Source organism: Canis lupus, chromosome 8 (genome assembly GCF_048164855.1).
Source record: "Canis lupus baileyi chromosome 8, mCanLup2.hap1, whole genome shotgun sequence".
Taxonomy (NCBI): Eukaryota; Metazoa; Chordata; class Mammalia; order Carnivora; family Canidae; genus Canis; species Canis lupus.
In genome coordinates, this window is record NC_132845.1 from 16,672,020 (window position 1) to 16,698,585 (window position 26,566).

A 26,566-nucleotide genomic window follows, 5' to 3' on the forward strand; every position below is an offset into this window, starting at 1 on the left:
GCAGCATGGGTAAGTCACCTTCCCGGATATTCGATATTCGGAACAACCTTCCCTGCCTTTCTGTTCTCTCCCTTCTCTGTTTTTCTCCTCTCTCTCTTCCCCTCTCCCTTCTTGCCCCGCCTCCCTTCCTTTCTTCCTTCTGGAGGTTAAACAAAACCACGCCAAGTTCTTTTCTTTCTTCCTTCCTCCTTCCCTCCCTTTCTTGCCTCATTCTTTCCTTCCTTGCAAAGCCATGCAAAATGCCAGCTCACAAGTGAGCCCCCCCCCCCCCGCCTCACCCCCTTGTTTGCTTTAAGTATCACAAATGGGAGACATGACAAATCTTTTCTTCAGAACCTCAGCTGGAACGGCTCAGGCATTAATGCTGGGTTAAGCTGTACTTTCTGCGTAAGAACCAACTTTGGCTTTGCGTGTCACACTAAAACAACACTTCCATCTTGTATTTCTTCAAACGTAAGAACAGTTTGCAGGTCTCCAGAAAATCCCAGCCTCCATTTTGCCGGCAGACAGTAGTGAATAGAGTAAAAATAACACCTCAGGTTGATGGAGGTCTACCTGTGTGCCCAGGACCATCCTAAATATTTTGAATGTCTTATCTTATTCAATCTCCACCACCCTCTGAGGTGGGACTGTCACTATCTGCACTTGACACACGAGGGAGGCCCAAGAAGCTTCCTCAAGGTCGCAGAATCAGCAGGTAGTAGAGCCACAGGGGCATGTAGGTTCTAGGCCTCACGGTTTCTCAGAGAAGCCGTCAGTCCATATATTTACAGGTCATGTCTTGATTTTTATTTATTTATTTATTTATTTATTTATTTATTTATTTATTTTTTATGTCTTGATTTTTAAATGTCAGCAAAAAACTCAAATTTTTAAGCAACTCTGTCGACTGAACAAAACGCGTCTGGAGGCTGGATGAAGGCCCGGGCCTGCCCGTTGGCCTCCCCGATCCCAGGGGTTCTGCCTCTAGTCTCTCAGGGTTAGAAAGTCTGCGGTGGTGAACTGTCCGGTGAGGAGAGAGAAAGTAGGATTGGGAGGCAGAAAACGCACGTTCGCATCTGACGGCTTCGGATTCCCAGCAGAATGGCCTTGAACAAGTCAATTCCTGAGCCTGGGTTTGGGAGACTCATGTGACTCTCTTGCAGCCTTTACATCAAAGCACGCGCTAAGGGGCAAGTGTCCTACAACCAGAACCTACCGTCCTTCTGTCACCTCCGTGTATCTGAAGGCGAGCAGGACAGTTGCGTTCCCTGAGCGCGGGGCCTTGTGTGACACTTTGGCCTCTCCAGTCTTCACCTGCCACAGCGTCACCCCCGGTTTATAGATGATGACTCTGAGACGCAGAGAGGCTAAGGAAATTGCCCTGGAGTCCAAACCTAGTCGGAGGCGCCTGACTCCAAAACCCATGCTTTGTTTTCTTCTCCCCCCTCGCTGACAGCACACAAGGTAGTAGCTTCTTTTCTTTTTTTCTTTTTTAAGATTTTATTTATTTATTCATGAGAGACACACACAGAGAGAGAGGCAGAGACACAGGCAGAGGGAGAAGCAGGCTCCATGCAGGGAGCCCGACGTGGGACTCGATCCCGGGTCTCCAGGATCACACCCTGGGCCAAAGGCAGGTGCTTAACCGCTAAGACATCCTTTCTTTCTTTCTTTCTTTCTTTCTTTCTTTCTTTCTTTCTTTCTTTCTTTCTTTCTTTCTTTCTTCTTTTCTTCTTTCTTTTTCTTTCTTTCTCTTTCTTCTTCTTTCTTTTTTTTATAAACTTTATTTTTTTTTTTAATTTTATTTATTTATGATAGGCACACAGTGAGAGAGAGAGGCAGAGACATAGGCAGAGGGAGAAGCAGGCTTCATGCACCGGGAGCCTGACGTGGGATTCGATCCCGGGTCTCCAGGATCGCGCCCTGGGCCAAAGGTAGGCGCTAAACCGCTGCGCCACCCAGGGATCCCTTCTTCTTTCTTTCTTTCTTTCTTTTTCTTTCTTTCTTTCATTTCAATGTATGAAGCTTCTATGAGGCATCCGATTCTAGTGGGAACCTGTTTATGAGACTTGTCATAGTGACAGCATAGGATCCTGCTAGAATAAAGGTTAGGGTCGGCAATTATTGATGAGAAAAGGCAGAAAAGCATAATTCAGGGCAGGCAGAGGGGACAGCCTGGACCAGGCCCCACGGTGGCCATCACTCCGGGCTGGGCATGGGAATGCTGGAGGCCTGAGAAGAGAAAGGAAGGTTCTGACTCTCCCACCACCTGCTCCTGGGGGCGACCCCCCTGGGCCAGGCTGTGCCCTGCATCCTGCTGTGCATTGCCCTGATGCCTGAGGTCCACACTGCCACACCTCGGGTGGGAAGTGGGGCTGGCCGTGCTGCTTGCTAGCTTACCAGCCGCAGACAAAAGCCACACCTGCACAAACTGGCTCTTCCATCTGGGAGTGATGCTTGGACCCTCTCGGGCCGTGTCCCTTTGTGCTGTTTCTCGGCTGGTTCTGCACTCAGGAGGGTGCTATCTCGTGGTCCCCGAGGCCCCCCGCACAAGGCTGAGCGAATGCAAGAGAGAAGGAGCCTAGTGCTCTTTGGTTTGGGGGATTTCCTGGGCAGTCCACCTTTCAGGCCACCTTTATTTATTTTTTTTATTTTTTAAGATTGTATTTTATTTATTCATGAGAGACAGAGAGAGAGAGAGAGGCAGAGACACAGGCAGAGGGAGAAGCAGGCTCCATGCAGGGAGCCCGACGCGGGACTCGATCCCGGGTCTCCAGAGTCCGGCCCTGGGCTGAAGGCGGCGCTAAACCGCTGGGCCACCTGGGGCTGCCCATCCAGGCCACCTTTAAGTGAGTGCGGAATCTCCCTTCGGCCTGAAGAACTTTAGGACTGAAAAGATCCATTTCTGGAAGACAAGGCAAGCCCAGCAGCCTATGGCAACTTGGGGAAAATGATTTGGGCCTTCCTGAAAGTCATTTGGCTGGTGGTGGTGGTGGTGTGGGGGGCAGGGAGGCGGTGGGAAGTTTTTCTGAGGGAGTTCGGTGCCCTGCGGAGGAGGGGCAGGTCCTCCACAGCTAATTTCTGTTAGAGCTCCGGTTCTAATTCTCCTCTAGTCATTAAAGAGGAAAGAAATTTAACATGGCGGGTGTAACGAATATCCAGCCCCATGGAATTAGAGGATGGATGGTTTCCCCAGCAGATTCAACAGTGGTAACTATAACAATAATCAATACAAATTAGGGACATGCTTCTGTTTTAATGCACTTAGTAACCAGATCTCTTGTCCTCAAGTAAGTCTAAAGGAGAACTGCGTCCTCCTAACCGGCTCGAGTGCTGTTGTGAAGGAGGGAGGGTGTGTGTGTGTGTGTGTGTGTGTGTGTGTGTGTGTTCCCTTTTCTCTTAGGGATTCTATAGCTTCCTTCATTCTTCGCCTCTCTCATATTACAGAAAGAAGGTAATTTTTCCTGGCCATTTACTAAAGCTCATTAAAGACTGGAGAGAACAAACAATGCTACTCCTCAGAGACTACCATTCAAAGTCACTCCACAATTCTCTGTTCTAATACTTGAGACAAATTAATTATTCCTTAGTGAAAAGTGTATAATTCCTATTCTTCATTTTTTGGGGGGTGGGGAATAATAATGGGAAGTTTATATCTGAGTGAAAAGCTGTCTATGCTGAAGGGAAATGAGAAAAAATGTGTGTTCTGAGAGGAGTAAAAGCAATTATTCTAATAATAATTCTAAGAATATTAATGTCTTTTTAAAGTAGATTGCCTTCAAATAAACACAGAGGTTGAAGCAATGGGAGGCTGGTTTGTTTATTAATCATTCCAAATGTGCATTCTTCTAAATGAACAACTACACCATCAACTTTGCCGGCACATATTAAATTTAGTTAAACAGCAACTTGCAAATGTCTCAAAACTTTTGTAACCAGAGACTAATTTGTTTAACACGTTTAAATGTTATATTGATGTAAAGCCCCACATATTAAACTTCAAAGGGAAAAGCTCTTGAGAGCTCCTCATTTTAAAGACTACATGCTGGAACTGAGATGGAGACAAGCCTCATTCTCCTGTTTTGTTTTGTTTTTTTAAATACGAGGCCTGCTCCGGGCCCTGGCCCTCATCCTCAGCCCTGCGCTCGGTCATCTGCGGAGCAGCAAGTATCTAACCGTGGGGACTGCAAGGCGATGGTTAAGAAAGGCCCAGTGTTTCCCTTTCATCTCTATTAATTAATCCTGGCTCCGTTTGCCCAGAGTACGTTGCTGTTGACATCACCTTTTCCTTACACTTTAAAGAGTCCCGAGAGAGATCGACTGCAGAACAAAACTGGACAAAGAGTCCATTTGGTAACCATTTTATTTCTCAATTACCAACCTACACGTATGGAAGAGATTTGCGCGCTATCCGATTTACACAACAATTATGCTTCAAAAGTTTAGAAATAAATAACTTTTTTTTTTTCTTGGACTCATTAGTTCGTCTACCAATTGTAATTGGTGTCAACTAACGAGTTTGCTCCGTGGCTTGCCCTTAATTACTGATAAAAGCGAAATTGCAACTCTAGCCAATCAGAAACTAGTTTCTTCATGAGAGTGTAGTATTCTTTTAAAAGCTCTATTTGTCCTAGTAAGTGGTTTTGTGTTTGGCTGAACCCTTCCATAAGCTCCCTTAACATAAGCAAAGGACTCTTAATAACTATATACAGTGAAGGAATATCATTACCGCCCTCATTCAAACAGATAAAACAAAGGAAATGTTTTATAAATTTCAAATGTATACATCATGACTTTAGCAAACTCTGAAATCTCATCCATCTGGCGGGAAATAGATATTCCTAGCCATAAGACTGAGAATTAACTGCCCCTTCCAATGTCTAATTTTTTTTTCTTCTAAGTATCCCCAACCTTTTGAAACAGGCAGTAAGAAACAGGAGAAACCTAACAGTCACGAGGCATAGTTAAGTCCTGATGGTATAAACAAGGTTTGGCTCAGGCCAAGATCCCACGTTAAAAATAATAGACATTTTGGAAATAAGCGTGTTAGGAGTTGGTGGATATTGGAATCATGCCACTGGGGAGACCCTGCAACTGCAAAGGCTTAGTTGTGGAAACATCATTCTAAAGACAGCCCTCTTTGTTGTTGTTTTTAGAAAACAAAAGAAACCTCTTCAGGATTATTGGATATTCTGAAGATGGGTTCTTACTCTATATGATATCCTATGATAATTAGGGTGCTTTTGATCTCAACGATCAGAAAGCCCAGTTAAAGGTGGCTAGAACAACAGGGGTATTTTTTTTTTTTTTTATCACATAACTAGAAGTTAGAGATCAGAAGTCACCGGTTTGATCAATGCAAGCACCCACCATCATTCAAAATACAGCTTCTTGATACCTCTTCACTCCCATTGCCTCAGTGTATGTGACTCCCTTCATGGTCCCTAGACAGCTGAGGCAAGTGTAGGCTTCTCATCCCCACAAGATGATATCTAAAGGCAAAAGAGATGCAGCTATTTCTTCCACAACTCTTTAAAGAGCAAGGAAAGCTTTCCTGGAAATAACCCCCACTAATCTCCCCTCCTGTCTTATTGGCCAGAACTAGGCTACGTGCCCACTCTTCAGCCAATCCAATCACTGGCAAGGATTATCTCAGGCTCGGACCAATCACAATTCATCTCCAAAGGCTGTGGAGGGCCTCAGATTCCTGTAAAGTGCTTGGCACCTGGATACCTGAACAAAACGGAAAATTTCAGTAGGGAGAGGAGAAAGGGGGTGGCGGTGAATGATTTATTGGCAGGGTAAACAACAGCGCCTGTCACGCACTTAAGGAGGTTATTATTCCAAGGTAACCATTCTTAATGACCTCCAGTCAAAAGTGAAGGGTGAATGAAAGCATGAATCCAGAAGACAAAGTTGAGTGTGAGGCGTGGTCTGTGTGGCTTTCATACTTGCTTTCCCGACAAATTATTCTTCAATACAGGGGAGCATGTCCTGGCATTGCAAGGGGTTGTCGACAGCCAGGTGATGCAGTGGGGAAGGTAACCTGGACACCAGGGTAGGCTCTGCTACTAACTTGCTGGGTGGTGTCTGCTGGATCTGAGACTTCTGTGAACCTCACTGACTTCACCGTGGAGTGTGGGAGAGGGCCCAGAGGATCCCTGGTATCTCTTCTCACTTTGGAATTTGATCGATTTTCACTTTACCCACTGCCATGGGGAAGTCTCTCCTTTGTCTCTGCTTTCCAGCCGAAACAAATGGCACACCCAAATTCTCTCCTCGCCTTGAGATGTTTCTTATCTGTTAACTCTTTCTTCTCAGACTAGATTATAAGTGTCCCAGGGGCAAGACACTCCTTATGCTTTGCAGTCTCTTGTGTTCATTGAGTTATTTACTGAGGAGCTACTCAGTGCTATGTACTCTGTGACATGCTTGGCTCATACATGGTGGACACTCAGTCTTTATTTCCTTATTGGTTTTCTCCAGCAGTTCTTGGTGTCCTCAGATTTTCTTAAGACAGGCAAAGTAGCACTACTAAGGTCGAGGTATTATATGTCTAGTTTATTATTATTATTATTATTATGACGATGAAGCCAGGCTTAATCCCACAGAATCACAATTTCTGTGAGTAAGGCAGCACTCCCTGCTTCCCAACACCAAGCACTCCTTTCACAAACACAGTTGCCATATATGGCGCTGAATGAGAGGAATTAAGAGGGCTAGTTCCCACAATTCACACTGGTCTTATAGACAAATGACGATGGAATGATTAAGGAACTTTATTATTTTTTTTATAAATTTATTTTTATTGGTGTTCAATTTGCTAACATATAGAATAACACCCAGTGCTCATCCCATCAAGTGCCCCCCTCAGTGCCCATCACCCAGTCACCCCCACCCCCCCGCCCACCTCCCTTTCTACCACCCCTAAGTTTGTTTCCCAGAGTTAGGAGTCTCTCATGTTCTGTCTCCCTTTCTGATATTTCCCACTCATTTTTTTCTCCTTTCCCCTTTATTCCCTTTCACTATTTTTTATATTCCCCAAATGAATGAGACCATATAATGTTTGTCCTTCTCCGATTGACTTATTTCATTCAGCATAATACCCTCCAGTTCCATCCACGTCGAAGCAAATGGTGGGTATTAAGGAACTTTATAAAGGCACGTGAGAGGGTTTTCATATGAGAATGGAGAAGCAGAAGCTGAGGGACTTTAAGGTTCCTGTGAAGAATTCTTTTGGGCACACTTTTTAAAAATCTCTAACATTTTCCTTAAAATTTGTTTGGTAGTAACTTTAGCTTTTATGTGTGTGACCAAACTTTCTGTAACTCTTCCCAGGTTGACAAACAGGTGACTCTAGTATTTTGGAGGGAAAAAAAAAATCCATGCAGTTGATTTCTTTTTCACTTCATAGTATCTTTATTTAGTTTTAGTAGTCTCTGGCATATTTAACTTTTCGAAGATTGGGGTGGTTATTTTGCAATTAAAAGTATACAAATGCCTGACGATCGGTTTCAGCACAGGATCAATAGCAACAGCAAAAAGAGCACCAGATCACTTTACTACCCATTCAAATGTAGTACCAGCTCTATGTGTGATGAGGTTTGGAATTTTTTGTAAAAATAAAAAGTATTATGGCAGATACTTTTATTACCCAACCAGTAGCCATTTCCTGCCCACACTTTCCTCCCTCCCTCCCTCCCTCCGTCTCTTTCTTTTTCTTTCTTTCTTTCTTTCTTTCTTTCTTTCTTTCTTTCTTTCTTTCTTTCTTTCTTTCTTTCTTTCTTCTTCCTTCTTTCTTTCCTTCCTTCCTTCCTTCCTTCCTTCCTTCCTTCCTTCCTTCCTTCCTTCCTTCTTTCTTTCTTTCTTTCTTTCTTTCTTTCTTTCTTTCTTTCTTTCTTTCTTTCTTTCTTTCTTTCTTTCTTTCCTTCTTTCTTTCTTTCCTTTTCTTTCCGACAGGGGGGTAGGGGGGTGGGGGGCAGAGGGAGGGAGAGCGAGAATCTTAAGCAGGCTCCACACCAAGCATGGAGCCCGAGGCAGGGCTCAACCTCACAACCCTGAGAGCATGACCTAAGCCAAAATCAAGAGTCAGACACTTAATTGAGTTAGCCACCAGGTACCTCCACCTCTGCTTTCTACTTATGAATTCCTGGTTTTTTAAAAGCAGAGATTCATTGATTCTAGGGAATCCATTGAAGCCCAGGGATTTAATCATTATTGGTTTAGGGCTGAGCATATGACCTCATTTAACCAATGAGACATAAAGGGAAATGAAGTTCACTGGGCACTTCTCTTCCCCCATCAAACCATCGTTGCCAAATCAATGATCTATTTTCAGTCATCATCTTAGTCTCTTAGCAACATTTAAAGACTTGATGAGTTTTTGCCTTTAGAACATTTTCTTCACATGGCCCCTGGTTTTTATACTGCTTTATTGCCTTCTTGTTTATAGATCCTAGACGAGCTCTTCCTTCTCATTATCTCTAAAGTTGGGGCACCCTAGGGCTCAATCATTGGCACTTTTTCTATTGAAACTTACTCTATATGGTTTTATTCACGGCTTTAATATCTTCCATATATTGAGAATTTATTAATTAATTTCTGCTCCTCAGACCTCTTCCTGAGCTTAAGACATATATCTATATCTAACTGGGTGCACCTGGGTGGCTCAGTCAGTTAAGCATCTGCCTTCAGCTCAGGTCATGATCTCAGAGTCCCGGGATTGAGCCCCCTGGTAGGCTTCCTGTTAAGCAGGGAGTTGGCTTCTCCCTCTGCCACTCCCCCCACTCATTCTCTCTCTCTTTCTCTCCCTCTCTAAATAAATAAATAAAATACTTAAAAAGATTATATCTGATTTCTCAGCTTTACCACATGATGTTAAATAGGGATCTCAACTTTACTATGTTTTAGTCCAAAATAGAATCTTGATTTATATTCCATAATCCTGCTTCTTTTCCAGTCTTCTCCACTTCAGGAAAGGATAACTACCATTCTAGCCCATGCCAAAAAAATAGAGATAATCCTTGATTGCATTTTCTCTCTTAGCCCCTGACACAGTCTTTCAACTGGTGTATGCTCTTTACACTACCTCCAAAATATATCTGGAATCTTCCACTTCTAATCACTTCTACTATCACCACTTTTCATCTTTCACTGCAATAATTTCTTTGCTATTCTTTCACTTGCACTTTTGCCTCCTGTGTCAGTTGGAATTGATTCCAACTCTATGTTTTAAAAAATTAACAGTGCTCTAAAGATGAGTTCATTTCTCTCTCACATCAGTTTGGTGGTAACTATTCCAGCATTGTTTTGGCAGCTTCATAGTGTCACCAGGGACCCACATTTTACCAGGGCTTCTATCTTCCTATTCTGTAATCTCAGTTCAGGCTTCATCCTGGGACACCATTTTCATCCTCAAAGTCATCTCACAGTGAAATATTAGACGTTTGGTCCATAGTTGAGGTCCAAGGAAGGAGGAGATCTAACAGGTAAATAATGAGTCCTTTCCACCTAAATCAGCTCTCTGTAAGTACTTCCCTAGAAGTCCTGTTTACACTTCCCCTTATATATTACTTATTGGTCACAGCTCCTTCCAAACATGCTCCATGGAGCTGCAAAGGAAGTTTGGGAAATGCAGTGTCTATTCCAAGTGGCAATAACCACAGATTGAATTGGGGTTCTATTTCTAGGAGGGAATGGATCCTGGGGTAAGCTTGTAGCAATTTTTGCCATACAGTCCTTATATCAATTCTTCCCGAAGGGCCACTTAATTTTAAAAAATAAAATAAATCTGATTAGGACTTCATAGCTTAGCACTCTCTAAGAGCTTTCCATTGTGTTCACATTAAAACCTAATGACTCTGTCTTTCTAGCATTACCATTCTATATTCTGTCCCAGTTATTCCATTCTAGCAACACCAGCTTACATCCACCATGCTAAGATTATTCCCACTCCAGAGCCTTTGCGTCTGCTATTTCTGCTGCCTGAAATGTGTTTGTTTTCAGATCTTGGCATGATTCAGAACCTTACTTCATTCAGGTATAGTTTTGTCCTGTTTCCTGATGTCATTCTCTCATATGATGACTGCAGAGCTATGATCAGACTTCTATAGAGCTTAGTGTATGCAGCAAAATCACATCAAAAACATCCCACAATAAATACAATTTGAGTGTGTCCATGTAGGTATTGAATTATACTGCAAGTGCCAGGTTAATCAGTTACCTTTGTAGACATTTACTTGGACACTTATTAATTTTAATTTTTGCAGTTTAGCTTTTGTACTTTGGAGCCACTAAACTTTCTATTCCAGGTTTCTAACATTTTCTTTTTTATATAAGCTTGAAAACTTATATGCATTGAGCATTGTGCGATAGGACATACAAGAAAAGCTTCCTTGGATCACTGTGAAATTTTTTTTTTTTTTTGGATCACTGTGAATTTTACCCCAAACAACGCGCTGAAGTTGTTCTGACTAGAACCTTCCTCATTTTTAGAACATCTTAATGAGAAGCTTATTCATAAAAATTACACAACTGATGTTACTTCTACTATGACAGTCCAATCATCTACCCATGGTTTAGAATAGGGTTTTTCAAGCTCAGCACTACTGACATTTTGGGTAGAATAATTCTTTGTTGTTAGGGGACTTTCCTATGCTTTGTATGATGTTTAGTAGCATCCCTGGCTTCCACTCACTTAAGCCAGGAGCGATTTTCTGTGCTCCCTGCCCCCCAGTTGTGACATTGTCTCAAGGACATTGCCAAATGTCCACTGGGGGACAAAATCATCGACGGTGGAGAAAGAACCATGGATTTAGAAACTAAAGTTGCCAAATCTATTAAACAAAACCCATACACTGATTTGTTAGCAGATGGGAGTGGACTATGGACGGTTTCTTCAACCTGTAAAGCTTTGCAGAATTCCAAGTTTCGAACCTCAGCTTTGACACTGATCCTGACCGATCCCTTAACTCTTATGATTTGTTTTCCTTCAATTTTAAAATGGAGGCAATTAGACCTATTGTATCAGGCTGTTAATATGATTAAATGATTTGCTATATGCAAAGAGCCTCGCCTGGGGTCTGGCACACACAGAGGAGTTCAGTATGTGTTATTTCTCCTTTTTGAGTTCAAATGGAAAGAGCCAAATGAAAAACAATATTGCGGTTATTTCTGACATAGACCCAGCATGTGGGAAGGGGAATCACATGTGGGTGGAATGTGGTGTGTATGGGGGGGGGGGGGTGCCCTGCCCAACTTCTCAGGAGCAGAAGGGAACTAACAGCTGTCATGACACATGAAAACCCCAAAAGAACTGTCAAAGGCACAGGGACTGATCAACTGAAAATTTGAAATAGAAACCATGGAACTATCTGCCACAGATACTCAAATTATACCTAAGATCCAGCCACTTCTCACCTCTCGTCTGGTAGCACTGTGCTTCGAGCCACCAGCACCCCTTGCTTGAGGACTGCAGGAACCTCCTGCCTGGTGTCTCACCACTTGGGCCTTCCTGCTGTGTGCTTTGCTCTCAACACCAAAGCCAGAGGGAGGTTTCTAAAATGTCAATCAGAGTTAATCCCTTTTCTGCCAGAACCCTCAAATAGCATCCCTTCTCAACCCAGGTGAAAGCCCAAGTCCCCTCTCCCCACCCCGGTCTGAACTCTCATGTCATCTCCTACCATACAGCCAGGCCACCTGGTCTACCTCCAACTCCTAAACTGTACATGGCACGTCTCTCAGGGCATTCGCACTGCAGATGCCTCTACTTGGAACTCTCCGTCTGATGCATGGCTTCTTTACTTCCTCTAGGTCTGGACATGAACCTTCTCATCGAGACCTCCCCCAACTCACTGACATGGAAATGTAACCCACCACCAGACCTCATTCCAGCTGGGCCCCCGCTACTCCTTATCCCTGCTTCCTTTTTCTTTAAAGCAGGTACCACCGTTCAACATACAACAATTTATAAACACCCTAATCATAGTGAGGCTATTCCAGCTTTCTGCTCTAGGCTCCGTGAGGGGTGGAGGTGGGATATTGGATAAAAAGGAGCAAATAGAATAATTCACGGTAGAGGGAAAGGGTGGCAACACAATATCTTCTTTGGCTTTTTCTCGCAGCATCGTCATTAGTTTTCTATTGCTGCAAAACAAATGTCTATAAATGGCTTTCAACAATACCCGTTTATTGTCTCAGAGTGTCTGCGGGCTAGAAGCTCCAGTGTGGCATAGCTGGGTTCTCCATTCAGGATCTCGCCAGGCTGAAAGCAAGGTGTCAGCCGGGACTGCCATCTCCTCTGAGGCTCAAGGTCCCCTTCTGAGCTCACTGGTTGTTGGCAGAATGAACGTCCTTGCAGCTCCAGGTCTAAGGTCTTTATCTCCTTGCCACCTCTTCATGGGGGCTGCTCTCCGCCTCTAGAGGCTACCCTCACATTCTTGCCATGTGTTTGCTCCCACATATGACAGCTTGCTCCTTCCAGGCCAATGGGAGAACATCTTCCGCAGCCTTGAATCTGCCTGACTTTTCCCATCTCTGACTTCTAGGCCTTCTTTCAAAAGGACTCAACTGATTAAGTCAGGTCCGTTCACACTCAAGAACGGATTATATAGGGTGTACACACCAGGGGATGGGAATCTGAGAGGCCATCTTACAGTTCCAACTACCACAGCATTCCTGGGAGGATTCCACTTGGAAGAAGTCTATTACTTGGCCCAAAATTATCATACACATTCAAAGAAGGTAAGTCCCAGACAGTTGAGCACAGTGGCTAAAACCCAGACATACAGCTTTTGTCCTATAGGACATTCCTGGGGCTTGCTGGAGAGTGATGTATTTGGGACTGTCACTTGGGGGCGGGGGGGGGGGATGTTCATTAAGGTTTCTAGATTGATTGGTAACAGTGTTAGGTAGATGCTTGCCTTTTGGGGGATAAAGGACACATTTATTTGTGCATTTTGGTGTTTGTTTCTTTAAGTGGCACACGCTTTAGAAGGTGCCTTCTGATTGGAAGAATCATGACAAATCTGTTCCTCCAGTTAGGAAGGATGCACTCTCCAGTCATGGAGATACCAGCCAATGTCATGCTGCCACCCCACATCTATCAGGAAAAGGGATCATCTCCATCAGCAATTTGGCAAAATTGAAACAAAGTAATTACAACACAACAGTGTCATAGGATCCATGACACCTGCTTTAAAAATAAATCTCCTGGCTTTGTCTTCCCCTTTATTTTCAATAAATGCTCCAGTATTATTGCCACTGCATTAATCTAGCAGCAGGAAACCATTATCCTATGACAACAGTCTCTCCCATTAACATTATCTTTTAATTTTAAGATTGTTTAGATGACTGCTAGAAGCTACTAAATTAAGATAAAATGAAGAAAGAATTATTTTCTTTAAGCCAAGTATTCAGTCAAATTACCCACCCCCAATCTTGATAGCACTGGCAAGAGAGACACCATTATTTTTGTATCAGATTACTAAATACTATTTGGGTATAAGTTGAAATTTCTAGAAATCTAGACATGCTTTAAATGTCATCTAGGAAATAACCATTAAACTTTGAATTATTACTTATATTTTTTGCTCTATTGTATGGTATATATTGAGGACTTGAAAATACTGGTTATTTTTCCAGGAAGCAATTGTTGTAGTAAATAAAACAATAATGAAATCACAATGATGAAAGCTCAGTAAAGAAATAAAGGAACCATTTGTCTAGTAGAGTTTGTTCTGAGAAATAATTGGAATTTGGAGAATGCAGCAAAAATGAGACAGGAGGAAAACAAACCTAAATTAAAAGAAAGTTGTGATTGTTAGTGATTACTACTTAATGTTCGACAAATGGACTTTAAAGTGACCATTGTATCCTACTAAATGGTATCTGTAAGTTTTCTATCAAATATATTACGAGCATTTTTTCAAATAATAAGTAACTTGCTCAATCTCTGTTAATTTTCAAAATTCTCCTTTATTCTATCAGCTATATCCTCACACTTGCAGACATTCTTTAAAATCTCACAGTATCCGTTTTGTTCCAACCTTATCGGTTCCAGTGGTCTCAGGGCTTTCTTTCCAAAAGGCAGAGGCTGCGTACAACTGCAAATGAGGAATAGATCTAAATAATTATTCGAATAGTGATACTATGCATCCAATAGTCTGAATCTGTGATCCCCCACTCCCATGGGTAAACCTCGCATAAGAAAATTAATAGAAACCGAGTTACCGTCTTAATAGAAATTGTACTGGAAAAAAAGAGAAATGCTTAAATTGTGAATTCCCTATATTGTTAATGTAGTTCAAGTAGGCCATCAATATGTGTCCTATTTACTGATAGGTGCAAAATAGGTGGTGAGAGATCAATCAAAACCCCCTTCCATAAATTACCACGACTTCTAGAAATTATCAAAACTTCACTGGAGTGTCATACGTAGTCTTCCCAGCAATGAGTTATAGTCAATAATTCATTCCCTGACTGAGCTGATAACAGGCAGATATTCTAATAATGTGCCAGGATTTACTACTGGACACAGCAGTAAGTAGGAATTTCAATGCAGTGTTAAATGTTATCTCAGTGGAGAAAAGCAATAAAAACGGGACAGAGAGAGGCATCTGGGTACAATGCTTGGATGCTTTAACCCTCTAATTAGAACAAACATGTAGAAAGGTAGTGTTGTTTAAGTTTTCATTCTTTCTTTGAAGCAAATTGTTTCCAGAGTATTGTTCTGTAATGACTTCTCTTGCCCTTATTGTCAGAGAGCACAACAGATGGCTCTGAAAAAAATGCTGGGAAGAGAGTCTATTTTATTCTTGAAATGTTTTCCCAAATTTTAAAATGACTTCATTTGAATATTTTCCTTTTCAAGGAAACTTTCCTCTGAAAATGATCATCTTAGACTAAAGGTCTTAAATATATTTTCAGTGATTTCTTATCATACAGAGAAATCGACAAATTTGCTTTCTCTGTCAGAATGTTTTGAATCCAGAAAAGAAGTGGTGATTCATCAAAAACAATTTTATTATGAAATTTGATTTATGTTGAGAAATATAAATGATGACGTTATAATGTGTACCTCTGCATGGAGGGAACACATTTTAGTCAATTGAGTTATCCAATTTTATTATTTAAAAAAATCCATATTGGTTGTTCTTTTTATTCTAAAAAATTTATGGCACTGTGTAGAGTAGAAATATGTGTTTTTCAAGTCTATGGACAGCTATGGATTGAACTCGCCTAATTCCACCAGGGTCATTCATTACAATTAGATGAATAAACATTATCATGTTTTCATCAACTTTTTTTTTTTTTTTTTTTGTGAGCAAACACAGCCCAGAATTATACTTTAAAACATTACATTTTATTACAAATATACATAGAGAAAAAGCTTAAGTATATCAATACTGTAATTAAAAGTGACACTAAAGAAGCGGTGGTTTGGGGCACTTGAAACTTCTGAGTTAAAAGTACCAAGAACAGTTAGCGGGAACATAAGGGGGAATGAATTCTATTTTAATACTTTAGTTTCTCTATCAATAAATGCTCATTTCCATCGTCTTGGAGAGGAACAGTAATTAATGTTGAATGAAATTGCTATTTTCTACTGGATTTATAATTTTAATATATATTCTTACTAATAACTACCTCACATATATACAAATGGCCCAGTCATCTACATGCCCTCTTTTGTAACTATTACAAAATTAAATATACCTGTGATAAGATTTAATTCGACCTTAATAAGCATAGCCTGTCAACCTGCTAGACCATTCATAAGACCCTACTGAACATACAATATACTCACATATACCGTCTGATAATTTATCGTCAGTGATGTATGCAGAACGTTTGTGCTTGAATACTGTTGACAGAACTCAGTCCTAAAAGTACGTAGTGTAAGCCAAATAATTTTTCTGTGATATCAACACTATGGAATATTTTCATATATCAAGATTTGCCATAGTTCTGGGGCAGATTTGGGAGATTTTTAAGGTCCTGTTCCTACCCTAATAAATACATATGAAGAAAGTGAGTAATTTCTTGCCACCCTAAGAAAAGTGCCCTTGCTACATCAGGCAAAATCATGTATCACAGATGTTATTTTCTTCTTTCCCATCATCTTTTTTCACCTTTCCCATCATCTCCAGGAGTTTCAAATGTCCTAATCAAGCAGAATAATTAAAAACAAAATCTACATCTTAAATTATATTTCTAATCACAGCAATATCAATGCCGTTTCATTTTCCTCATGATCTTTTAATTATTTCATTGTGATCAAATCAACTTCTTCAATATGCTTTGACATCACCCTCCCAAGAAAGAGGTTAGGCTAGAACTTTCAAAATACTGATTAACATAATTTGGTGGGACATTTACTAAATGTAGATATTAGGACTGCTTTAGAAAGAAGAAAGAAAGAAAGAAGAAAGAAAGAAAGGAAGGAAAGAAAGAAAGAAAGAAAGAAAGAAAGAAAGAAAGAAAGAAAGAAAGAAAGAAAAAAGAAAGAAAGAAAGAAAGAAAGAAAGAAAGAAAGAAAGAAAGAAAGAAAGAAAAAAGAAAGAAAGAAAGAAAGAAAGAGAGAAAGAAAATGTTCTAATATGGCCACTACCAATTCCTTTATCACATGAAACATCTGGTGAGATATTTACAAGAAATTTTGAGAAATATAAACAAAAGGCAGTTAGTAAATCTAAAGTATTATTATCAGTATTTAAGGCCAAGCTCCGGTTCTTTGAAATATAGTCTTTTAGATAAGTTGAGTTCTCCATAAAGCTTTATGCTTAAAGACGACAGAAGTCTCTGCCTCTACTTACCGTGCAGCGCCTCCCCACCCCCGAGCCACCACCACCACCACCATCATAAAACACTGGCAGGGAGCTCAACTACCATTCTTCCTCCTTGGATTTTCCCGTTACATCTGTCAGTAACTACCGTTCCCTCTTCTTTCCACACCTTTTACCTTTGGGAATTGTTGTCCTAGAATCAACCTTTTCAGATTCACATTGGCCGAACCTTTTGATCTCAAGGGATCTCTGTGATGGCGGCAATAAAGGTAGGCAGAATTTTAAAAAATTTATTCCTAAGAAGGCTGCCTTCAAAAACAGTGTTGCACTGACTTTAAAAGGTTAAAATATTTTTTCTTGAGAAACACTTGGGGCCCCTTTGTCAGGGAGGTTGCCACATCAGCATCAAATAGTCTGGCTGTCCCCTAGGCATGGAAGGCTGAACATGGGTGTGTGTGGAACTTTTGGTTGTCCACGGGAGGTTCTTAGAGAACTGTCACTGGGAGGAGGGAAAGATGACTTTGATTACGGACATAAATGAGAAGAAGGGAAGGTATGGACAAATCATGCTGGGGTGAGTCGGAGGAATGAGGGCTTGATCTAGGATCAGTATGGTTCCTATATTTAATTAGGATTCAAGTAAGAAACATTTTGAGTTTCTCTTTCTTTTCCAAAACACTGTATTATTTTTTTTTAAATAAAAGATTTGATTTATTTATTCATGAGAGACACACAGAGAGAGAGAGGCAGAGACATAGGCAGAGGGAGAAGCAGGCTCCCTGCTGGAAGCAGGATGCAGGACTCGATCCCAGGCCCCGGGGATCCCGACCTGAGCCAAAAACAGCCACTCAACCACTGAGTCACCCAGGCGTCCCCCCTCCTCCCAAAACACCGTATTCTTATCTCTCACTGTAGGTGAGGAGGCTAAATGAGGCATATATGATGGCAGCAGAGGTTCCTTGAACCACTGGGCACAATAGACTGTGATCATTTTGCATGTAGGCAATTCTACTCTGTACCAGGCTTATTACTTTGCACACCGTTTTGCCCGAGTACAGCATTCCCTTATCCATAGCGAACTTGTGTGTGTTTACCCAGTCCCTGTGGGTTTAGCATCAGTGGCAATAAAGGGTTGACAAGGCCACCTCACTTAAGCAGGCACTTTCAGACCACAGGTCTGGCGCCTCAGAGGACAGAGCCCTGCCAAACGCAGAGCGTGCAGAAACGAAGACCACCCAGAGGTGGCGCTGTGGTTAAAGTACACCTGAATCTTGATTACAGTGAACGTATTTACTTCCCAGCCCTCAGAAGAGAGACTGTTAGCCATTATCGCTTTTGTATTTCTATAACCACAACGACAGCAAATAAAGGCCTCTGGTAACACACTCCCACCCACTCCAATCTACGGGGACGCGTGTAAAGCCCTCACTCTCCACACAACTCGAGCCAAAACCCTAAAACCCCCTCCTAGGCCCCTTCTTGCCCACAGATCTGTAGTCAAAGTTCTATTCATGCTTTTCTTCTTCCTTCCTTCCTTCCCCAAAACTACAGGGATGCTTTGGATAATCAATCACTCAGCGATAGCCGATGGCTGACTCAATTTCTAGCATCTCATCTTAAAATAAAGATTTCATTTCACTGTCCATACTTCAGAAAAGGCCCAAAGTACCGCGGTTCATTACAAACCTATGTATTGTGTGTTCCGGTTAAGAAAATCATTTTGGAGAAAAAGGACACGTAACAGACCGTTTGGCTCCATTCCTCCATTCGTAGATGAGAAAATGAAGGGCCACAGCAGGAAATTTACTTGCACAGGACAAATCATGACTTAATTGTAGCCCACTAAGATCTTGTGTCATCTCGTTTTGATTATTATAAATTATTAACAAATTGAAACTGAACCAGGGAATTAAAATGTGTGCATTATTTGTTTACGGGGTTCCTTCCCTCATTTGGTTTAATTGAGTTTTCTTTACTAACCTTCAAGGAACATTACATCTTTTTAAGGTGGCCTTCTTTTCATCATACCCATCTGCAGCTGTTTTCCGTACTGGGCATTTTAATTACTATTATACTTTAAGTCATTTTGGGGGGGGGGGGGCGGTAAATGTTTCTCATAAGGTGCACAAAGCGACTTGATCATAAAAATGCAATTTTAAACACCAATCAATGAAAGTAAGCCGTTTAATTTTGAGGTGCAAGGAATATAAAGAAATGACTATTCTAATTGGTGTTTAAAATGTCCTCTGCTTGATGTTCCAGGCAATGATGACTGTTTCTTTTGCAGCCTTAATTTTGATGGTTTGAAGGACAGAAATCCCCCCAACAGACACTAAAACCATAGATGTTTAACAACTACATTGTCTAAGCCAGACTCTTCTGCAGGTCCCTTACCTCAATCCAGCAGTACTGTATGTAATACAATATGAAAACTCGTCCCACAAGGCTGGTTTTAACTTAATGATACTTAGCAGAAGGGCTTTGCACTTTCATGATAATTTCCACCAGAAAAATCTCTCTGGAACTTACTAATAATAATCAGACCTAATATTAGCCTCAGATCAGAGATTTATTAAACCTATTTGGCAGAGCAGATAAAGTTGAATGACTAGGTACTCAAGCATCTAGGCTGAGCTCGGGGCCCTGGAAAAAGACTCTCAGGCTAGCAGCACCCTAAAAGCATTCCTCAACAGTTAAATTTATACTAGACGTGACCTTTCTTCCTCCCCAGAGGCTGTGGGATGGTGAATGTTGCCATTCCTTGTTGCTGTCTGGGGGGGGAGGGGGGGGGGGACGGGGGGCTTGAGGAATCGGGCCTCTCCTCCTGCACAGCAGGGGTGGATGGAGGCCGAGCCCTCCTCCCTGAAGTTCCCCTGGACCCCCAAAGTCCGGGCTGTGAGCTCTTCAGCTCCGACTTCGGACGATCCCCTACGAGACGCCCACGGGGCTCTCGGCCGGCGCTCGGGCCCACGCGGGGGACCGGGGCCGGGCGGCCAAGTCCTGCAAGACCTGCGGACTCGGTCCCCACCTCCTCGCTCGCTCAACTTCCCACTAAGGGCTCATCCGTCTCCAACGCCCGCGAATTAAAGGCAGAAAAACAAAACCTCTTCTGCGTGCGAGCGAAGCCCCCCGCCCGGAGGTTTCGGGGAGACTCTTCCTCCCCAACAGGAGGGGACCCATTTTTGAGCAAGACGAGAAGTTTCCTGCGGGGCTCGCGCGGGCGCGCGGGGGGGGGTCCCCGAGGGGCGCGCGGGTGCGGGTCCCCGCGATCGCCGGCGCGGGCAGGAGCGGCGCCCCCGGCCGCTCCATCCTGCCCCCCGCGGGAGGGGGTTGGGGTCCCGCCGGGGGTCCCGCGAGGGTCCCCGGGGCTCGGCCGCCCACCTGCCCCCGGCCGGGCCGTCTCCGCCCGCCGCCTCCCCCGCTCCCCCGCCCGCGGAGTCTCGTTCCAGTCCTCCCTTTGTCCTGCCCCGGATTGGCAGGTTTTATTATTCCGCCTGAACAACCCGGCCGCCCAGTGGCTGAGGGTCGCTGACGTCGGCGGCAGAGCCGGGGAGTAGTTGGGATTCGGCTCTGTCAGTAACACATGTGTAAGCGCCGCGCAGGGAGCGAGCGAGCCGGCTAGAGGCCAGCGCCGCCGCCGCCGCCGCCTCCTCCGAGCCGGGCGGCCGCCGCAGCAGGAGCAGCAGCCCGGGCAGCGGCGCAGGCTCCAGCGCGCCGGGCCCGGCCGGCCGCAGCTCCCCGGCTCCCGGCCTCCGCGCCGGCCGCCGCCGCTCCGGGGCTCTGGTGCCCGCGGCCGCTCCCCGGCTGGAGGGGCAGGAAGCGCGGCCGAGCGCCCGCCGCCGGCCCCGAGCGAGCGAGCGGGCGAGCGAGCGGGCGGGCGGGCGCGCGGGAGGGAGGAAGGCGGAGGAGGAGGAGGAGGAGGAGGAGCGGGAGGCGCGCGGGCGGGGGCGGGGGCATATACAAAGTGAAGCCACATTGCCAAACTTGCAGCAGCGATTGCAGCAGTTGCTGCCGCTGCGCCGCGCCTGAAGCCGCGCCGCGCGGGCCGCGGGCTCCTGCAGCTGCTCGCGCGGAGCCGGAGCCGGAGGCGGAGGCGGAGGACGACGCGGAGGACTCAGCCTGACACTCCAGCTCCCGGCCGCCTGCCGCTTACGGCGGGGCCCCCCGACTCAGCCTCAGGGCGACGCGTTTAAAAAAAAAAAAAAAAAAAAAAAAAAAAAGCAGCCCTTAGCCCCCTCCTCCCCTTTCCTGCTTCTGCGAGAACATCCCCCCTCCCTCCAGCTCCGCCAGCCAAGGCGCCCCTTCCTTGGAAGCCGAGCGGCTTCGCTCGCTTTTCGCCGCCGCCGCCTCTCGCAGTATTGCAATATAGGGGAAAAGCAGGTAAGGGGACGGCTGGGGAGCCGCGGGCGAGGGGGGGCAGAGGGAGGAGGGGGCCGATGTGGGCCAGGGCTGTTTTCTTTGGCTTCCTTCCCTTGACCGTCCCAAATTGCAAGTAAACAATACGTCGGCTTGGATAATGCGCGAGTCTGAAACTACCGAGGCCGGCCTGCGAGCTAGCACGGAGGGCAGCCGGCCCCGGGCCGCCAGCTTTGTAGCGGTTCCTGCTTACAAAAGGGTTCTTCTTGGAGACGGGGCTGCTGGGGACCTGGGAGGGTGGGGAGGGGTGTGTGCGCGTGTGTGCGTGTGTGTGTGTGTGTGTGTGTGTGTGTGTGTGGTGGTGGGGGGGTATTTTCAGTTCCTAAGGGAAAGGCCGGAGGTGCTTAAATGAGGGTTTAAGTATGAGAAGTAGTGTGGGGGAAATAGTCACGACCCCCCCCCCCCAGCCCCCCAGTAAACACTATTTTTGAAACAGTGGCAGAAAGGATCTAAGTGAGCAGGATTCAGTATTGCTGGTTCTTTTCAAAAATTCCTCTTGGCTTATAAGTCTTTTGTTCCAATCCAGGAGAAATCCGGTGAATCACCTAATTAAAATCAAGACATGAATTAAGCATCCATTTTTGTACTACAAATTGCCAGCGCTACGTTTGTCCCTCCCCTGGTCTCCATTAAAAAACACCAGAGACGTTGTTAAAGGGGGGCAGATTTTGCCTCTAGCTGCCAGTTCTGCTTTCTATTTCACTGACTATCCCAGGACCTAAATTGCTTGGCTATGTAATTACTAGAGTATAAGCCTATTTAACTTAAAAGCTTTCTTTTTTTTTTTTTTTTTTTTTCCAACTCTAAATGAAACTTGATGAGGGCCCGTCCTTAGTTATCAGGGGAGTCAGTTTCTGGTCAGTCCTCTTGATTCATCTCTTTTAGATTTAATCAGCATTAAGGTATTGCTTGTCCTTAAGAGCTTTAGCTAATGGGGTTACTGGATGCTTTTCTCAGTGTAATGTTTCCTTTTCGAAAAAAATATACATATATATTTACCTCTCACCAAAGATGGGGGCGGGGAAGAGCTTGGAATCTCCTCCCTCCCTCTCCCCTTTTAAAAAGGAATTCGGAGCGATTAAAACGTTGGGGGAAACAGTTTAAAGACCTCGGGCAGGAAATGCAGATTCATTTGGGTTAGGGCTGAAATTGTAACAAAAAGCAATTCCTCGAGTAAATGCATCAGATAAATCAATTTACATAAAGGTATGATGCATTCGGATAAATGCAATGCTAATGGGTTTTAGAGTGGTCCTGTTTCCAAAGTCTCAGGGTTTTGTTACAGCTTAATTGGTGCAGTTCTTATTCTGGTTTATTGTGCGGTCACTGGACACACGTTCCGGGACTCTTTCGGAGGAAATGTGTTTAAAATCGGCCTATTTAAGGAACCCGAGTCCTTGTTTCGTTCCCTTCCCCTGGTTGTTTTTTTTTTTTTTTTTGCAGCAGCCAAGTTGGGCCGGGGACAGGCAAAGTTCGCCCTCTCCCTTCTGAGGTATCAGCTGAATGTCTTGAGCAGATAGCCGGGAGCCTCGGGGGGAGCCTCCACTCTCGGCTTACAGAGGACAAAGACAAAACAGGCTGCTTAATTGGCAGTAAATAACTTGATCTTTTTATAGAATAAGTGACTGGAGGAACACTAGGACTTTATTGGACTCAGGATTGGAGGCAACAAATTAATCGGTTTAGGCTAAGCTTTATAAATTGATTCCTATATTATACCCCAGTTGCTTCTCGTGACATTCATTAGAAAGAATGGGGAATTTTTTTAAAAGCAGTTTTTGGTGACAGCAGGACTGGCTCGAATATAACTTGTGCATCCCTTAATCGTGCCTTCTCGCATATTATCTGTAACGTCGCCCCCCCCACACACACACACACTCCCCCCCCTTTGGAGGAACAAAGCTTTAGCATTTAAATTGCTGATCAAGGGCAGATTAGTGAGACCAAAGTGGAGAGTGTTTGTATAGGAAGTTAACAGGCATCCTAAAGTTCAATGATCTATTATTCTTGCCTGTGTCCTGAAAACCCAGAGAAAACACTCATTGATCTTCAAAATGAAATGAGATTTGGAACAATAATGGGAGATGGCGGTCACCACAATGGCATGTGAAAGGTGCTGTTTAAAATACGAAAAACCAGTTTCGCAACTTTACACACCGCACCCCCTCCCTCGCGTCCCCTGCCTCCCCTCCCACCACCTCGCTCTCCCTCTCCCTCTCCCTCTCCCCTCCGCCGGTCCCTCCCTCCCTCCCTTCCAGAAAACCGAACTCCTTCCAACTTGTGAACTGCAGCTGCACTTCCCAGGGCAGAGCTCGGGAGGGAACGTGGCTCGGGCGGGGGCCGCCTCCCCGCTCCCCTCGGCTGGCGCTCGGGGCTCGGCGGGGGCCGGGGAGGGGCCGGGCGCGGCGGTGGGTGGGTTTGACCCTCATTTGCTGGAGGCGGGCGGCGGGGGCGGGGGCGGGGGCGGGGGGAGGCGCCGCGAGGGGTGGAGCGCGCCGCCGAGCCTCGCTCGCGGAGTTTTGACAGTCCCCGAGCTGGAATTGTCAGCGGCGGCGAGCGCTGGAAAGTTGAGAGGAGCTCGTGGCCCCAGAACAAAGCTTGAGAAAAGTAAACAGGCGGCTGCTGCCGGCTACCCTCCCTCCGTCCCTCTCCCCCTCGCCCTCCGCGCTGATGCCCTGCGGCTTCCTTCCAGCGGCTCCGGGGCGGGGGGGGGACAAGGGGGGGGCACGGCTTCGCTCGCGCGCGCGGCGATTCCTACTAACTTTTGCATCGCCCCTGTTTTTTTCCCCCCCCTTCCTCTCCCTGTCCCCTTCCCGCCCTCTGCAGACCATGGTGAATCCGGGCAGCAGCTCACAGCCGCCCCCCGTGACGGCCGGCTCCCTCTCCTGGAAGCGGTGTGCAGGCTGCGGAGGCAAGATCGCGGACCGCTTTCTGCTCTATGCCATGGACAGCTACTGGCACAGCCGGTGCCTCAAGTGCTCCTGCTGCCAGGCGCAGCTGGGCGACATCGGCACGTCCTGTTACACCAAGAGCGGCATGATCCTTTGCAGAAATGACTACATTAGGTAAGACTTGGCTGCTCCCCTTGAGATGGGCGAGCAGAGCAATGGCAAGGCCAAAGGCTACCGAGGGCTCTAAGGAGAGGAACAGGGTACCTATGAGAATGCGTTGTAACCTTCACCTCAAAAGCCTAGTTGGGCCGACCTAAGGGGTTCAGGAGGCATGTGTTAATCATTCCAGTTTTAATAAATGAACGGCAAAAGCCATCCTGAGTACCAGCTCTGTTCATCTGGTGGGACTGGGCCATTAGGTGTGCAAGGGGTGGGCACTCCCCGGACCAAAATTTTAAGTGGTCCTCCCCAGCTGGACCCTCAGCTAAAAACTGTTAGGCTGCTACCTTAAAGGAAGGTAGGGACCTACGGAGAAACTCAGAGACAAAAGATTGACTTACAAATAAGTATAGTTAGAAATGATTTGCCTATGGTGATGGCTAATTATATTTACATAAGCACTTTTAAACTTTTTTGAGTGGAAAACTGTGACTCATTCTTTGTGCTTCTTGTGAAAAATGCTGATTGCCCATCAGTCTAAAAACTTGTAATTCTTCTTATAGTAAACTCCCTCCCACCCACCCCCACCCCCAACGAAACAAAACAACCTTAATGGTCGTGTTTTTCTTTGTATATGTTAGTTGGAGGCTGGTAGTGCTCAATGTTAGTGTGTGGTTTGCATGCGATGTAGAATTTGCAGGTTTTTCAGTCGAGGAATGTTCAGATTTTGGGGTATGGTTGTTGTTGTTGTTTGTATCACTACCCTTGATTCCCCAAAGGAGATTTAGGAAAAGAGGCTATAGAATTATACTAATTTTGCATTTTAAAGCAATGTATAGGAACATTCATATGCCCGTGTAAGCAGTCTTTTCCAACAAGTTTCAGTGCAATTAATGGAAAGAATTCAGGAGGTCAGGTGCCTATAGGATCTTTTCAGGTGAACTCAAGCTACTTAAACTCATTAATTTGAAAGGAGGCATTTGAAGGATTACACATTTAATTTGAGTAAATGGTTTGATAGACTGATGCACATGAATGCTTCTAGGAGGTGTTCTGTTTCAACATCCAGTAATTAAAAAAAAAAAAAAAAACAACAAAAAACCCACACGCACACCATTGATACTAGAGAACCGCTGATACTAGAGAACCGCTCACTTTTACGAAGAATTGCATTCTGGTTAAATTTCTGTCCTAAATTTCTGTCCGTTTTCTTTATAGATATTAACAGAAAATGTTGCTTGCTCTCTTCAATGGGGGTGAATCAATGGAGGAGATATTTCGTACAAAGTTTAGCTCCATTGTGATTCCCTCAATTCTGCATCTAAAAGTGCAAAAGATCCCAGTACAGTTCAGAGCTGAGTACGTGTATGTTTACCCCAGTAATACCATTAATCTGAAACGATGGAGTAAAATGACATTTGCTTATTCCGATAATGCAACCTATGTCCACTCCGCTGGCATCCTCAATCAGCCAAGTAAAAGAAATATAGGAAGGGAGAGGGCTTTTATTTTTAAATTAAGATGGCAGCATTAATTTCACTAAGTGTTCTTTTAGAAGTAAATGTTGGAAATTCAGCAGGAGCATTGGGTGTAATGCTTTCTGGTCCTCCTTCCAAGCAATGCCATGAGCTTTGACAGTATTGTAATTAAATAGAGAGCAAAACTGGTAAGAAGGCAGGGTAGCTTAAAGTGCAAAAATGGACAGTGTTGCTCCGATGCGGTGAATGGTACAGATTCACCTCCTCTCCAAAGCCTTCGCCTCTGATTACCACTAATTAAAAAGAAGATGGGTCCACTTGCATTCCCTCAAGACAAGTTGAGGCAAGTGGCTTTCTGGGAATCGCCTTGCCCCTCTTCTTGGGATCAAATATAAATGCCCATTTGGTGTTTTCAGCTGGCTTAATGGAGCAATGGAGGATGTGTGCCCAGCCCCGCGCCTTAATTAATTGGGTCCGTAGTCTCACTTTCTTTTCTCCTCTGATTTTGAAAACCGGAGCCAGGCTCGCTCTTGAACCAGATGCTATCCTGAGAACCTTAGATCTCTCCCGGGAGAGAGGAGGTCTAGCTCAGTACCAGAGTGACCACGGCCTCCCACTCTGCTGCCCCCCCCCCCTCCCCAGGCCGAGGAATCTCTGGTCTTCCTTCAGTGTTCCCTCCTTTCTGCCCCTGGAGATGCCAGAGGGGTGGGAGGGGGGCGAGGCGCGCGCGCTCCTTTTCCCCCTGCCCCCCCCCCCCCCACTTGTTGGAGGAGCTTTGAATTCTGCAAGGCAAGGATGGCCACTGAGGAGCGGAGTAATCCGCTTGCCAGACGCCAGGTGAAGGGGATCCTTTGGC

The 26,566-nt window shown here is 44.8% G+C and overlaps 1 protein-coding gene and 1 long non-coding RNA gene across 5 annotated transcripts in view; both read left to right on the plus strand.

Moving 5' to 3' along the window:
- Positions 1–5,679: 5,679 nt before the first annotated feature.
- Positions 5,680–18,666, plus strand: LOC140637549 (uncharacterized). Of its 2 annotated transcripts, XR_012034638.1 has the most exons (5): positions 5,680–5,830; positions 11,794–11,922; positions 12,528–12,723; positions 16,964–17,035; positions 18,318–18,666. It is a non-coding gene; the product is annotated as an uncharacterized lncRNA (long non-coding RNA). The 2 variants fall into 2 exon arrangements; XR_012034639.1 differs by lacking the exon at positions 16,964–17,035.
- A 1,741-nt stretch (positions 18,667–20,407) lies between these two features.
- The window catches only part of LMO4 (LIM domain only 4), a 17,536-nt gene continuing 11,377 nt past the window's right edge, over positions 20,408–26,566 (plus strand). Inside the window, exons 1-2 of one of the 3 annotated variants that reach the window (XM_072834382.1) lie at positions 20,408–21,146; positions 24,009–24,247. In XM_072834382.1, the coding sequence (XP_072690483.1) occupies positions 24,012–24,247 (236 nt within the window). In that variant the 5' untranslated portion in view covers positions 20,408–21,146; positions 24,009–24,011. Of the gene's footprint in view, positions 21,147–22,609; positions 23,296–23,641; positions 23,790–24,008; positions 24,248–26,566 lie in introns of those variants that run through there. The other 2 variants (XM_072834384.1, XM_072834383.1) reach the window with 2 other exon arrangements.